Raw genomic sequence first — 16,098 nt, 5'->3', positions numbered from 1 at the left:
AAATGAGAGGAAGAACTGAACAGATACATTTTAACCTCTACCTCCCTCAAGCATTCTCACATATGATGTGTCTGTATTATGCAAACTTATCATCAAAATCTAGTTCCCCAAGCCTAACAAGCCTTCAAAGCATTGCAGAATGCTTCCCACAAGACAGAAGTCTTCTCAGAAGTTTCATGGTTGTTAGATGATCACTAGCATCACAGATACTCCTTTTTCCCTTTCTCATCTTTGAAACAGACCTACTAACCTGATGATCAGATACAGCTATGGGGCATGGACCTAAAAAATAGACATGGGAAGGGTAACAGCACAAGAAACTCTAACCATAGAATCAATTTATTAACACCGCGTCTATTAATAACAACTTCTTAAATCAGCATAGATGATGTTAATAACGTACAGAAATGAACACAAGATACCACCTTGGTGCAGGATGGAGACGGACCTGGATCAAAAAAATAAGAAACTTACAGTAATACACTTAAAGTTAATTCCAATCCTAAGGATATTTCAGTCTAGTAATATTCATTTTTTATTAAAAGAAAAATCCCTATAATTGGAATTGAATGAAAAAGAATGTTTATTACATCTGCTGAGGTATATTCCCATCCATAGGAAGGTGAATGAAATCAGACAGGATCAATAAATAAGAGCAGAGTGCTTAATTGTTTCCTAATTTGCTGCTACTTCTGTTTTATATATTTTTTGTGCTGTTTTCTAGGTATCACCTAGAACCCCACCCCCAATGCAAGCAAAGGTAAGGGCCTTCAACATCTCACAAAGTCTTTATTGTCTAATACATATCAACTGGAATGCTTCTTTCATTTTCTTTGACTGTGTTGTTTTATAAAGGAGGTTTAGAACCATGTTTAGAGCAGGGAAGTAGGAGTCACAAACTCTAGATTCTGGGCATAGGTAGAAGTGACAAATTTAGCTTGATCTGGCCACAGAAAGCAGTTTATAGCTATGACCAAACAAGTGCACAGCAGCAGACAGATTTAAAAAAATGGCCAATCAGGTGAAAATCTGCCCCCTCATTCCATGAGGGGTCAGATGAAGATATTTCAAAACAGAGCATCTGCTGTAACTTGAGTCTGCACTGCCTGCCAACCTCAAGCTGTTTTCAGAATGGGAAGGGGGGAGGAGGGGAAAGGAACAGAGGAGGTTCAGTTTGGGGGCTTTTTAGCCCCTGCTGGAGGGTGAAGAAAGTATACTGGAGTTCCCCACCTCCGAAATGGGGGGACTCTAATTCACCCACTCCACCCTCCACCGCTGACTGGGGAACCCCTAAAAGGAGCTCCCTCTGCTCCCTTTCCCCTCTCCTAGTCTGAAACAGGGACAGGATGGGAGAGAGGAGGGGCCATTGCTAGGGCAAACTGGCTACAGGCTGGTAACCAGCAGCTAGATTCCCCTCCCCCTGAAACCAACAGTGAACTTCTGTTTGGTTTGGGGGATCGTTGTAGCTCAGAACGCTTCCTGCAAGGTGTTCTCATTTATAGCGGGGTGTTGCACTTCTGTCTGGACCCTATATTCCTGATTGTGCTGCTAACTTGTTGCATGACTCCAGCCAAGTCATATATTGGCTCTACCTCAGATTAGTCACCTGTCGAGATGCTAGCACTTGCCTTCTTGTACAAAGCATTTTCAGCATCTATTCTATAAGGAAATTAATTAAATGCAACTATTATTAATATTTTTAAATATTCTTTGCACAAATCTGAATTTCTGTATAAGAAGCTACTGAAATTACAACTGCAATGGAACAGAGCTGCTCAAATAAATTTAACTGAAAATTTTTTTATTTCGCTAATCAAATGATTATTTACAAATATTTTTCATTAGTCAATGACATCTAGAAATGGAATTAAGTAAAGTCAATGTTATTTCACTGTCATTTTTGTTTCATATAATAATAATTCACACATTTATGTTTCCATTACTCTCCTTTGAACAATTTTATTTAATGCTTTTTTCCTTCCCGTTCCCTATTTTCTTGGATGTTCTTTGTTCTGTGATCATCATATCACTGTTTCTATTTCTTGCATATGCAGGGGAGAGGATTATCCCTCGCCAGATTTAGCTGGGTAGGTGATGAATGCATTTTCATTCACAGCCATTTTGGTTATCCAGGCCAAAGCATGTCTTTCTCCATTGCGTTTCAAGCTACTGCAGCAACTTGATAGTTATGTTTCAGTCTAAGCTTCTTTGCTTTATTCCTTCTCATCCACTTGGTACCCAATGATAATTTTATCGCTTGCTCTTATCCAGCAGCTTGTCAACCTTGCAGTGACATAATCTCCCTTGCTTTAGCACAAATGGAACAAGTCTACTGCATGGCAAACCTCTTTCCTTTAAGGCTCATGGAAGACTCAAACTGCTTTTTGTCTTTTCTTTTTGCGGGAAGGGAAAAATTGAAGGTTGGGTTGGGAAGACGTGTGAAACCTGTTATTACAACTTAAATTTTTCTTATTTGCTAAATTCTATAAACTAATATTACCACTGATGTGAACATTTCTGTCATCTTGTTTGCAATCCTTTTCAGTAAGAATATATCAACCCTACTGGTTACTCTACAGGGTTTTTTTTTTCTACAGTTATACAATTTAAAGGGGGACAGCATACAGGAGCAAAGCAGCAGTTATTTCACAACTAACCACATTCTATTTTCTCCTCCGCTACAGGTTTGATTATGTATATGAACAATATATGCAGATCACTCCCTTGATTTAGATGGTATATTAAAGTTCTAAAAATGTTATGCATTTTTAATCACAAAGCCATCATTTTAACACATGAGGTTTTTAAGTTAAAGTCACATGTTTTACATCCTTTAAAACTGCTCATGAAATGGGCAGTATATTAGTTGCCATCATTCTGATTAATGATTCAATATGCCAACTATTAAAATCAGAACTATCAATGGCTTTTTCTAAGATTTTTCTGATTTTTTACAAAAATTCTCCATTAGGCCATAGCTCTGTAGTTCAGCTTGAGATAAGACTCCCCTTAAAATCAATATTCAATGGACTTTTTTTCTTAATATAAATGTTAACAGAATAATCCTCAGCTCCCATAATGAAGTCTGTGGAAACAAAGGGCCTTGCAGCATAAAGGCCATTATTTGCAACAGCCTATTAAAAACGAGAAACAGTTCTTTTGCTGACTATTGCCCTCTGTCGCACAAATATTTCATATAGCTATTACACCATCCCATTTTCTCATGCGTGCTGCTCTTTTACTAGGAACAAAACCCTGAGAGGTGCTGAGCATTAGATGAAAGTATGTTCAGCCTCTCTTGCAAATCCACATTAGCCGACTTCAATAAGAGTTGATGGATGCTCCAAGGCACACAGAATTGGACAAACTATGATGGGACTAGGGAATCAGCAGAAATAGCAATAGCTTTAGTAGCAGAGCCCTGGGCTTCCCAGTTGCTCAGTATTTAATTTGCTCTCTCCTTTTTGTATAAACATTACAGCTAGGTTTGGCAGTTGTTCAGTTTGCATGAGTCTCTTTGAAGACCATTTGAGTTCTGAATGGCTGAAGAACCAAACCAGGTCAACAATTGACTCAAACATAGACACCACAAAAAGGTGTGATGAAAAAAGGGTCCTGTCCTGTTTCTACTGAAGCTGACTAATATTCTGCCATTCATTTTAATTGATTACTTCCTGTCCCTTTTACGAAAAGGGCTCTACTGAGCATGGTATTTAATAAAATGTAAAGAATTTTAAAATAAAGGTGATTTCTCTGGATTTATAATAATTTTAAATTAGGTCATTTTCACAGCATTTCTTGTATACAAATAAGATAAAATATCTCTTTTACTTTCTTTATAAACATGTTTGATTGCTGTGATAGTGTGTCTATGGAGCTCTGTGACTATATTAATTTGACTTTATTGTTTAGCAACATATGGTTATTTTGGTGGATCCAAACCAAATTTGGCACTTAGATTAGAGGGAGAAACCAGTGAGGCATGGACAATGAATTATCCTTTTATTCCTGAAAACAGTTCTTCCAGGGCAAAATAAAAGAGGAGCTTGCACTGAGAAGAACTTAATGCCCAAGACTCTCAATCTAATAATTTTAATGTGCATTAATTTAAAAAAAACAAATAATCCAAAATGACATTGTTGCTTTCCAAAAGTAAAAAAAAAAAAAAAATGTTTGTATTTATGCTTGAAATAGAGGGTTAAATTTATACCATTGAAACATATTCAACAAGAGGTTGGTGGCAAGGTGCCACCAGTTGCATAAAGGGACATTGAGCAACTCTGTTCTAATACTACATATCATTCCAGGGCAATTACCTTATCATTAAACATTGTACCTTTTTAACTGGCAATTTTTATTTTATTTCTTTTTGCCCATGCACTTCCAACCTGGATAATACACTAAAGGGTAAGTATTTAGAAAAAATTTCAAATGGAATGTCTACTTTCAGGACAAATAACAGTATATAAAACAATCTCAGTAATGACAGAGATTTTTGCTCTCATCCACTATAACTCTTTCAAGGGGATAAATTTTTTCATTTTAATGGATTTCCTTTTCAAGACCTACAGTTGAAAACCATTCTTCACTTGCTCCTTGTCTCATTTTCCATTCACATTCTGCATTTGACAGTACAGCCTATCTTTTTTTGTTTATGGATTTCTCTATTGCAGACCAAAGTTTGATACTCAGATTTGTATAAGACAAGATAACATTGTAATTACTTTTTATCATTGTTGTTTACTAGGGGTTTATTTTTCTCTTATACTTTCAAATTATTGACTAATTTGAAAGCAGTCATAAGTGAAGATGATTGGTAACAAGCCTGAGATATCTGTGATCTCTCTTTCCAGGGAGGTGAAGGACACAAGCCGGGCTATGGAGGAAGTGGCAAATTCTATGAGCATAAATCTGCTCATAAGGGACATAAGGGATCATACCATGATGGCCAGGGGACTCTTTCCAAAATCTTTAAACTGGTAAAGCACAAGTAAACATACAGTAAATGAAAACTGTGTCCAGAAATAGAAAAAAAACCCCATAAAATCTCTTAATCTGCCTAGTATTAGTGACATATTCAAATATGGGCTTTATTACATTTTACACTATGAGACACAAATGTTGACTGGTGCTAGTGCTAGCTTACAATTTGGAGAAATCACATCTTTAGTTTAGAAAGCTTCTCTATCCCCCACCTGCATGGCTGTGACTTGCCACTAGGGCTAGGGACAGACATTACACAAATGGGTTTAAGTGATCAGAAACTAGTTTAAACCTTTAACAATAGATGTTCAGTGCACATAAACCAGTTGGAAAATGGCTGAAACCAGTTTGAGATAACCCTTGTTGAATATAGTATCAGACTTAACTGATTTGGGTCAAACTGGTTTATGCAATGTCTGTCCCAGACCCCTTGCTGGTTTAAGAAAAAACAGACTCCCCCAGCATCCTGGCATACTCTCTGGGCTGGGCTGGGCTGGGCTGGGCTGGGCTGGGCTCTCTGCTCCACCACAGGACTGGCCCCTCCCCTCTGCTCCCTGGCTGCAGCTCTGGCAAGCCTGTGGGCTGCTCCCTGCCTCCCCCTCACCACTCCCTGCTAAGCAGAAATTCCCCCCTCCTTGAGGAGCGATGTCTGTGTATTAGCTAGAAGTCCACATGATGGCTATGGTCCGTGCTGAATCAACAAGCAGAATCAACAGGTAGCCGGTAATGTCCCTCTGTAGCTTTCTTAATGGGGTGATAAACACTTATCGATTCCCTGCTGGGCTAATCAGAGCATCCTGCTGGAGCCTGACCAAGCCCCCCCTCTCCTCACCTCAGTGCTGTGGAAGGAAGGGAGGGCTGCTCTAGCATGCCCTGGCTTCTAGCCTGAGCCATTGCAGGCATGTTCCTGCATTTCTGGGATGCCTGTCCAGTTATAAAACTGATTTAGCCTAGCCAGGTTAGACTAACCTGCAAAAGTTGAATCAATTCAGACTCAGCCTTTTTGAATGTCTGTCCCTACCCTAGAGTCCTAGTGATCAGGAGCAGGTCTAGGAGCTATAGCTGTGAATTGCGACTAGAGGGGTGGTGAGTCAGGACAGGTTTCTATTTCTGCTGTACAGGCAGGGGTGTGAGAGATCCTGGGATACTGGAGGACTTCATATTGGGTGGCACGTCTGTGAGGAATGACCACACCTAAATGCAACAGGAGCTGGGTCGTGCAGATCAGATATAATCCTGCCCTGGAATGGAATACCTTTGAGCCATATGAGTTCTTAAAACCACTTAAAGGTGTTAATATGTGGACAATCCAGGGGGTAAGAACTCCAGGAGCTGCCGAAAACTACTATGTAACAAGGTCCTATTTGATATCTAGCGACAGATACAGTAAAACTTACCTTAGAAATCATTCCATGGATCAATAAAATTGGCTTGACTGGTGAAAGTTGGTTTTAACTACATCATAGGGGAGATGTAGTGGGAAACTATATATTGGTCAATTTGTTTTGTGAAAGTATTAGAAATGTGGGTAAAATATTTCCACCATTTCTCATTAGAGACAGACTTCTCTACTACAAAGAGACACAAATTAAAGAGAGGAGGTATTCTGCAAGTATAGAACAAACCTGTGTTTAATGTTTTGGATTCCAAATTCACAACTCAAGTATAAATAGAAATTTACTGATTTCTTGACTGAGTTGTTTAAGAAAAAGTTAGACATCAGAAAATGTATTACCCAACTAACTAGTTAAGAATTATATAAGCACTTGGAAATGTTTCCACAATTTTTACAGTAGCTTCTGCAACAGTTAAAGAAATTACTTTAATGCAAAATGCAACCAGAAAAACATGTTAAATAACTTGAAACATATAATTTATATTTCATAATCAGATTTGCTAAAATACACAAATCTAGACATGTTCTGCCAATATTTCTGTAATAGATGGTTGATTTTCCTTATCAGATCAAGCAGCAATATGCTATACCTATGGCTGCTTTACCAGGCTTATAGTAACAAATCTGTTGTTTTGTAATTATATCCTACAAAAGAAAGGCTTTCCAAAATATTGGTAAAGTTTATCCATTCTGCACAGTTGGTACATTTCATATTCTGCTTTGCTTCAATTTAAGCAGTCTTGTTTTATGGTTCTAAGCATGTACATCAGGATTTTTAAAATTATTACCAAGATTGTGACCCCATACATTTCCTGCTCTACCTTTTTAATGGTCTTTGGAAGCCATTTTAACGTGTAGTAAACTTAATATATTGAGAGTTGATAAAGAACAACAAAGTATTACCATTTTTCAAAACTTCCCTTGTCTATTTCCTTGCACATTTTATTCAGTCTTAATATAAGACCTTATTAAATTAATTTCAGGCCATGACTTGGCTGGCCAAATCACAAACTCTCAGCTGATCAAACCTTAAGGCCTGAATTTTGTCCTCTGTTATTTTCCTACTCCAAGGGCACAGTGCATTTAGGACTTTTTCTGAAGTAATTTGCAATTGAGCCCAATTGCCTCAACCACATCCCACAGTTATTCACGTTAAAGTGGCATAATTTGTTTACTAAATTATAACTGTGTTCAAATTAGCAGATTAATTTAAGATTTTGTTACTCCTATTTGGTAATTTTTTGTATTCTTTGTTGTTATTTTCTAATTATATTTTGAAAAGCCAGATTTTTCAGTTTGAGCTGAATTTTTACCTTGATTTTGCAAGTATAAACATATGAGCTTGCCACTGTAAAAAGACTAATCACTGCAATGTTAACATATGGCCCCAGGGAATTTTGCATATGGAAATGTTCATGCTTCAAGACTCATTGATTTTAGGTTACTCATAGAGTCTGTGCATGTGTTATAATTTTTAAAAAGCTTGCATACCTGCAAATCACAGGGACAGCCATAGACAGTTTGCTTTTGTTACTGTTCTTACCAGTGATCTCAATTTCTGTGATATGTCCAGGAAAAAAAATGAATGTAAGCCTTATTTAAGCCTTTAAAACTTCTTATTTAAGGACCCCAGACACTGGAAATTAATTATTCCATCAGTGTGTGTAAGAGCTGCTTAATCAGAACAAATTCATTGAACCTGAAAAGTCAATTGTGAAAAGTGACTGTACTTTTGAAACAACAATGGAAATTCAAACACTTAATGAATTTAATGGTTCAATACTTTGAGAGTTGTCCAAATTATGTAATGAAACAGAATCACTAAAAGCAATATGTTATATATTATTGTTACGGTATATTAACAATTTAAGACTATAACTTGAGCTTTCGTAATTTTTATATATACACTAAAAAGTATAATATTTGTCTAGTAAAATTGATTTTATTTTTCATTTCACAGGGAGGATCTGGCTCCCGACCTGGATCACGATCCGGTTCACCAGTTGCTAGACGCTGAAGTTCCAAGATGCCACCCAAGGATCAAATACACTGCTTTATAATATTACTGCCTTTAAATTTAATATTAATTTGCAAGAATTATCTAGATGGATACAATCCATTACTTAATGTAATTTGAGTTGTGCATGCAGTAGGATCCTACAAACTTCTATTGGCAATCCCTGCCCAACAGTTGAATGAAAGGAATATGCAACATAGCTTTACTAGATGTTTTCATTATTTTTAATAACTGGATTCCTAACTTTATTCATTCTTCTTGAGGATGTCCTAATTGTATGTTGGACTTTATTTTTTCAAGCACCTAATTTAGTCTCAACAAGTCTTATTTCTTGTTAACTGAGCATCAAAATGACATATGCATAGCAATTATCTTGGGTTTTGGGCACTGCCATTAAGAATTTCTGAAACACTGCTGTAAAATCATGTGCAGAAGTTGTAAGGACTGTTAATCCAAACACTTTTTGTTTGTTTGGGTTTGTTTTTGTTTGTTTTAATCTCCCTTCTCTCACTCACAGAATATTTTACTTTTCATAACAGGATTAGGCAGTCATAGAAAGGTTTAAAAACATGGGAGTACAAGGTATGTGAAATGTGGGAGAGGGCAGCTGTTAGAGTAACAATGAGATGCAGAGCAATAGTAATAAGGAAATTATTTCCATATTACAAATTGTTCACCATACCCAAACCATTAGAATTAAGAGTGGACGAGAGAGAGAAAGAGGGATTTCAAACTTGGGTTAGACTAACGTCTTACAACAAGAAACAAGGGATATTCCCAGAGAAGAAACATCTATAAGATTGCACATGTGACTACTGGATGTCACTGTTGCTCCACACAAACACTGCTGCAACAGCATTTATTAGATGTAGGAAAAAAAGTCTAATTTCTGAAAGAAAGGAAGCCCTTAAGCACTGAAATTTCAGATAGTCCTGCACATCTCAAGTTAGAATTTATAGTTGCTGTTACTGCAGCAGTGTTAAAATTGTTAAGCATATCTTCCAGCTAAATGAGAACAGTTAAATGCCTATAATGGCAGTGCACTAAAGCAAATTAATAGTAAACAACTGTGAACATTTAACTGTTGTATTGTAGTTGCCTTATAGAAATAAATTAACTAATGCATTAGATTTAGCCATTAATTGTTCACAAATCTACTAAAAGGTACTACACATGTGGCAATGGTATTTCCAACCACATGAAGAAAAAAAGCTCTTCTGAATTGCACTGTTTTTTAACTTGAACTTACTATTCCTCCCTACATACCCTTCTTTACCAATTAAATGCTTTTATTTTAGTCTATATGTTGTAGATTCTACATTTAGAGCTTCCTAGGTTGACATCCAGTTTCAGCTATGGTAATGAATATCAGTAGTAGCCTATGTTAATGACACCTGACAAATACTGCATGATGTTAATTCTGTTTCATTTCTGTCGGCTTAAAACAATGTCCATTAATATGCAGCAATGAAAGATGAAAGGATAGGAAAACACAGAAACAGAATAAAACAAAAACACCACCAGAATTGTTAAGTACACACACATATTACAACTTCTTTGAGCTAGATTGTTGGCTATGTGTATTTTTCTATATGTAGCTTTACTTAGATGTACGCTCCGCAACATAATAGTCAATTTCATTTAAATGTGCACTTTTAAGTGTAAGAACATGGCTTTTTAAAAACATTCATTGGTCAAATAAAATAATCACTTGTAATGAAATTTGTACCAGTTATTTTTTGAGGTTTATAAAATGCTGTATGCATGTTCTGCCTCTTTCAATATATCAAGAGCAGAAAGGAGTACCATTTCTGAATGAATGATGTGGAAACAGGCTGGTTTTTAAGGCAGTCTTCAAAGGTATTTGTAGGAAAAAAATATTTATGGTCAAGTTCAAAGAAGAAACTTTTCTTCCAAAATGTTGCTTTGTAGAAATATGGCATTCAAACAAGGTCCTCAACCCTTTTCCCTCCCCTAGAAAGTTTTTATCAAAGGCTAGCTATTTTTCCTTTCTCTGAAAATGGTACCGTTATGTCATTGTTATAAGTCTAGAAAAATATTTTTGCTCATTGTTGCACAGGATTATGCCTTGTAGGCTTGACACTGAAATGTACTTTATCTAATCCACCTACCAGTACAGTGTCACTGAGGAACATAAACCCAATTAACTTTATTTAGTTAGTTAGTTAGTTAGTTAGTTAGTTAGTTAGTTATGCATCCCTATTTGCCATATTGCAGTAGTGTCCAAAGAGCAACTTTACTGCTGTATTATAATCTGGGAGAGGAAAGGAAGATTCCCACCCCACTCATATCCTCCAAAATGACAAGGTTCCTCAAATAAGGAGAGGGAACACAATTTCCACTACTGAAATTCCACCCCACTTCAGTGGTATTTTAACAGAGAAGTCAAATCATAGTGGGTGCATCTACACAAGATTTTTACTGTGGAACTGCCTAATTAGTTCTGCAGTGAAGTCTCCATGTTGACATGTGTAGCCCTATTAGGCTGCAATAAACTAAAAAACTTTGCCATAGGATAGTACTTGTAAATACTACAGTTATTTACCATGTAGCAACACGCGTGTAGACACTGACAGGGCTGGCTGGGGCACAAGGGTCCTTTATTGCGGGGGGCTGCCTGTCGGCTAGCCACACACAAAGCACCCATGTCCCCAACCAGTTTCTCTACAGCACATTCAGCTGAGTCAGAGCAGCCCTGGGCTCACAGGCTGACACCCCCCCCAGGCTCCCTGCCAGCACCGACACTGCTCTGACCTGGCTCAGTGTGCTGTGGTCCCAGGAGCACATTCAAACGGCACACCTGGGAGCAATAAACTCTGGTACAATATGTGCTGGAGTTTATTGCTTCAAATTAATTGCATGTGTAGACATGCTCAGTGTTGTCAACAAAATCCAACAAGGTAGATTATCTCTGGGCTGGGACTGTTAATGCAAGTGCACCACCATTTCTCATAACTATTGTTCTGCCCTTTAGCAGTCTGCTCTGAGCTGCTTAGCAAAGGAAGCAACTCAGAAATATAGCGCTGACTGGAAGACTGTAGTGGTTTTGTGCCATTAATAGCAATATGAGAAGTGCTGTACCTGTTCCTGTAAATCTGGCCCTGCATCTTAAATTGAAAAAAAATGTGTCCATGGTTTTCCCAAACCAAAAAGGGAACCTAAGGCAGGTAAACAATCTGATCATTAGGAAAAGCCCTGGTGATCAGCTGACATTTCCTAGGATCTTTTGTCTATGGAATTGGATTAAATGTCTAGTTTGTTAAAAAAGTGTAAGTACTAACCTTATGATTAAAATATCTAGGTGCTGCAATTGGTGGGTAGGAATGAGAAATGCTGCTGATGGGCAACACAGAATTCAGATCATGGACATGTGCAATTTACAACACAGTAGCATAACTAGCAGGGTACCAGCTCCGGGTGCTGACTTAGAGGGGATTCCAGTATGGCTCCTTCCCCCCAGAAGTCTTTGCCACAGCAGGAACAGCCCTGTGAAGTCTGGCCATAGGAGTTGGGCAGGTGCAACCCCATGCCCAATAGTGTATCTACAGGGGAAGGAAGGATGGGGAATGATATCCCTGCACAGGAGGCTGCCATGGAAGGTACAGCCCTGTGCCAGCAGAGGGGATGAAGAGAGCCCCAGCTCCTGAGAAGCCCATACTGCTGCCTGTCCCCTAGCAGCAGCATCCTGAGTCTGCACAGCTACATCAGCAGCTGCAGCAGTAAGCAGCTGTCATCCACAAAATAAGAGCCGGGACAGGTAAGACTCGTCTCCTCCTTCCCCTTCCCTCCAGTGGTCAGCATAATTCCTTCCTCGGCCCTCTCCCCCACCTCTACGCTAGGTACTGAAAGAGCTTGCTACACTTTGGTTACATCCTAGATTGCTCTCTGTGTGTGTGTGTGTGTGTGCGCGCACACACACTTTGGTGTTTTTATATATTAGGCAGAGAGAGAGACTGGTCATTATGACAAACATTCCTGCATTCCAGCTGCTTATAGCACTACAAGTCATGCTATTAGACAGGACAATAGGGATACAACATTCTTGCATATCACTGACTACTACAGATGAGTTTTTAATTTGTTGTTAATTAAGGATTTCCACACATAATAAAGGTTATAGATTGTTAACCTCATGATTTCCTTTTTTCAGAACTGATCTCCCCTCCAGTTTAAGGCGTTTAAAGAGAAGTGCAGCTTTCTCAAAATACCCACAGTATTCTTCATGACAGATATGCTTTTTTTAACATGTATGCAAATGCTGATTTTTCATTGGTAGACTTATTCATAAGCAACTATAATAACTTCTACTGATGTACCTGTAACATTTCTCCTAGCATGCTTCTAACATGAATTGACCTTTTATCAATCAATTATAAAATGAAGCCTCAAATATATAATATAGCCCAATAATGTTTCATCTGTTTTAACTGTACACATACACCGTTAAGGGGCTATCACTGATAATGAGAAAATAGATCTCAGGTGGGGAGGAGCTGGATTGGGGAACAAAGATAGTCTCAAAAAAGGAAGACATTAAGTAACACATTTTTCGTTCTTCATTAGTGCTTCTTCAGACAGTCAATCAGAATTAATTATAATACAGAAAACATTTAGAAAAAAATAAACAGAAAAATAATGTTAATACTACTTCTTGGGGTACCTTCCAGGAAAAGACCTTCTATGGAGGAAATAGCATATTCTTGAAGTTAGACCACTAAATTGGAAATCTAGAAACCTGGGTTCGATTTTTAGCTCTGCCACTTTCATTCTGGGTGGGCTTGAGCAGATACTTCTCCCTCTGTGCCTCAGTTTGCCCATCTGTAAAATGGGGACAATGATACTCATCTCCTTTGTAACAAACTCTGATGTACCAATGAAGAGTGCTACAGAAGAGGTATGTGGCATTTATTACTGAGTCAAATATGTAGGGCATTGTAAATTATTGCCTGGTAACAACTGAAATACTTCCTCTATGGTACCTGACCTGTTAACCATTCAAAAGATGGATCAGAGTACAGTGGCTTAGACTACAGCTGTTTAGAGACTCTAGATGAGGCTTCTTTTATCACAAATGTGAATTCACTGAAACTTTTCACAGCAATGTATTTTTTATTTCTTTAGATGAAACTTACATCACTTTATTCAGAAAGTGAGGGAGAGAAAACTCCCCAAATCTTATGCAGCAATTAGAGACATGACGATCTGAGGCAGGGGCTCAGCTCCCAACCCTGCATGATTCTCCCTCTTATCCAATTAATAAAAGTGGAACAAATCCAATAGGAGAGAGAGAGAATGTAACACTACAAGCCCAGTACAAACCAAGGTCCAAGTATCTGCTTCTAGAGGAGAGACTTGTATCTGGGTTTGCTATATTAGTTGAGCATCCTAACCACTCAGCCATTTTTTAACCTATAATTTGCCTGGACTCCCTCTCTCCTTCCATCCATCTCCCCTATGTTTCTGTGGAAAAAAAAAAAAAAAAAAAAAGAAAACCTAAATATCTCAGCTTGATTCTGATCCAAATTTTGAACACTCTTGTTTTCCAACCAGCACTAGCTTAGCAAGATATATTTCCCTGCACTGAGCTCCATGCTGCCACAGCTAGCTAGTTCATGTACCACTACTCCACATAGCACTCACTGCAATGTAGACATACTTTTCATAGAATTGTAGAAAAGTGGAGCTGGAAGATGCCTCACAAGGTCATCCAGTCCACCCTCCTCACCTGCTCAAGGCAGGATCATCTCTAACTAAACTCCCCTCCCCTCCCACAGCATGTGTATAAAAGCCCACTGTGTTTTTGGCAGGGGGAAACATGAGACATTAAGTGGGCAATTACGTTAAAGACATCAATCACTGCCTAACTGAACTGGGACCCACAATACAATGGTGGTTTTGTGTCTATTATGGATATGCTTCCAAAAATAATGCCAGTACCTATTAGCACACCACACTCACATAGAGGACAGGGGGAAAGGGATCGTAGGGGGCAGTCCCCAACACAGCATGCAATTCTAACATAGAACCTAACTAAAATTCCACAGGGGGGTCAGGAAAGGGGGGCTGTGGTTCAACCACCCAGTGAGCCAGTGAGGTTTCACTGGGAGTGCTCTGGCTCCTTACCTATCATCCCTTGATGCCCAACACCTCCTTGCCCAACCATAGCAGTGGGCTGCCACTTACCATCCCCTGAGGCAGTATTTGTTCCATCGTGGGCTAGTCTTCTGGGACACCAGGTTCCTGTTGGGAGAGGAATGACGACAGGGATGCTGAAAAAGAGGGGAGAACACAGAACTTGAGCTGCTTATTGTCCGAGGCTGGGTACACTTCAGAGTCCATGTGGCTCAGCTGGATGCCCAGCGAGTCTGGACGGCATGGCAGGCTGGTGCAGCATGGCTGTGCTGGCCTGTAAGGGCTGTATGTCTTTGCCCACAGCTGAACTGCAGTTCTCACCACTCTCCTGGGCAGTGAGAACCACCATGCCCATATAATTGGATACGACTGTGTTATAGATCACAAAGAGGCAGGATAGTTCCTCGTGATGGGAATGATACCCCATATTCGTCCAAGACATAGTTGCTATCCTGTTTCCTTGCAAACTGCTGCCTCAATTCCTTGCACTTATCATAGAATCATAGAAATTAATGGCTGGAAGGGGCCTTGAAAAATCAACAAATTCAACTCTCCTGCTCTGGGCATGAATACTGCTGATATCAAATGATCCCAGCAAGATGTCTGTCCAGTCTTCTCTTGAAGACTTCCAAGGCTGGGGACTGCACCACCTCCTTGGGAAGTCTATTCCAGATTCTGGCAAACCTTACTGTAAAGTTCTTCCTTACATCCAACCTGAAACCACCTTCTAACAGTTTATGGCCATTGCTCCTTATCCTTCCCTGGGGCACCCTAGTGAACTGTTTTTTTCTCACAGCTCCTGATATTCACCCCTTCCATATTTAAACGGCCATCAAGTCCCCCCTCTCAGTTTTCTCTTCCCCAGGTTGAACAGTTCCAGATCCCTTAGTCTTTCCTCATAAGGTCCTCCAGGCCTTTAATCATTCTTGTGGCCCTTCTCTGGACCCTTTTCCAGAGGGTCCAGAGGGAAGATTCTCCACGTCTTTTTTGAAGTGTGGTGCGCAAAACTGGACATGGTACTCCAGCTGGGGTCTAACCAACACTGAGTAGAGAGATAGTATCACTTCCCTAGCCCTACTCGTGACGCATTGGCTAATGCATCCCAGTATGCTACTGTTGACTACAGCATTGCTCAGGCAGCTCATGTCCATCCTGTCATCAGTCATAACCCCGAGGTCCCTTTCAGCCATCATGCTGGCCAGGAGATCACCTCCTAACCTATATTCATGTCACTGGTTACTTCTCCCCAGATGAAGCACTCTGCATTTATCCTTATTCAACTGCATCTGGTTCAGCTCTGCCCACCTTTCCAGTTTGTTCAGGTCCGCTTGGATCTGCATCCTATCCCCTGGCTTGACTGCTTTTTCCCATAACTTAGTATTGTCCGTGGACTTGGCCAGTGTGCTTTCCACATCGTCATCTAAATCGTTGATAACGATGAACAGCACATGGCCAAGAACCAAATGATGTGTGACACCACTGGCCACCTCCCACCAAAATGGTACAGTCCCATCTGCTGACATTCTCTGGGTTCAACCCCTTATCCAGT

The 16,098-nt window shown here is 39.3% G+C and overlaps 1 protein-coding gene across 4 annotated transcripts in view; it reads left to right on the top strand.

Moving 5' to 3' along the window:
- The window catches only part of MBP (myelin basic protein), a 201,526-nt gene extending 191,408 nt beyond the window's left edge, over positions 1-10,118 (top strand). For 2 of the 4 annotated variants that reach the window (XM_059724292.1, XM_059724291.1), the window contains 4 exons: positions 725-760; positions 2,055-2,087; positions 4,854-4,979; positions 8,340-10,118. In XM_059724292.1, coding sequence (XP_059580275.1) covers positions 725-760; positions 2,055-2,087; positions 4,854-4,979; positions 8,340-8,396 — 252 coding nt within the window. In that variant the 3' untranslated portion in view covers positions 8,397-10,118. The remainder of the gene's footprint in view (positions 1-724; positions 761-2,054; positions 2,088-4,853; positions 4,980-8,339) is intronic. The other 2 variants (XM_059724293.1, XM_059724294.1) reach the window with 1 other exon arrangement.
- Positions 10,119-16,098: the final 5,980 nt, after the last annotated feature.

Source organism: Alligator mississippiensis, chromosome 3 (assembly GCF_030867095.1).
Source record: "Alligator mississippiensis isolate rAllMis1 chromosome 3, rAllMis1, whole genome shotgun sequence".
NCBI lineage: Eukaryota > Metazoa > Chordata > Crocodylia > Alligatoridae > Alligator > Alligator mississippiensis.
The sequence above is the reverse complement of the archived record's forward strand: the minus strand, read 5'-3'. Positions and strand labels throughout refer to the sequence as shown.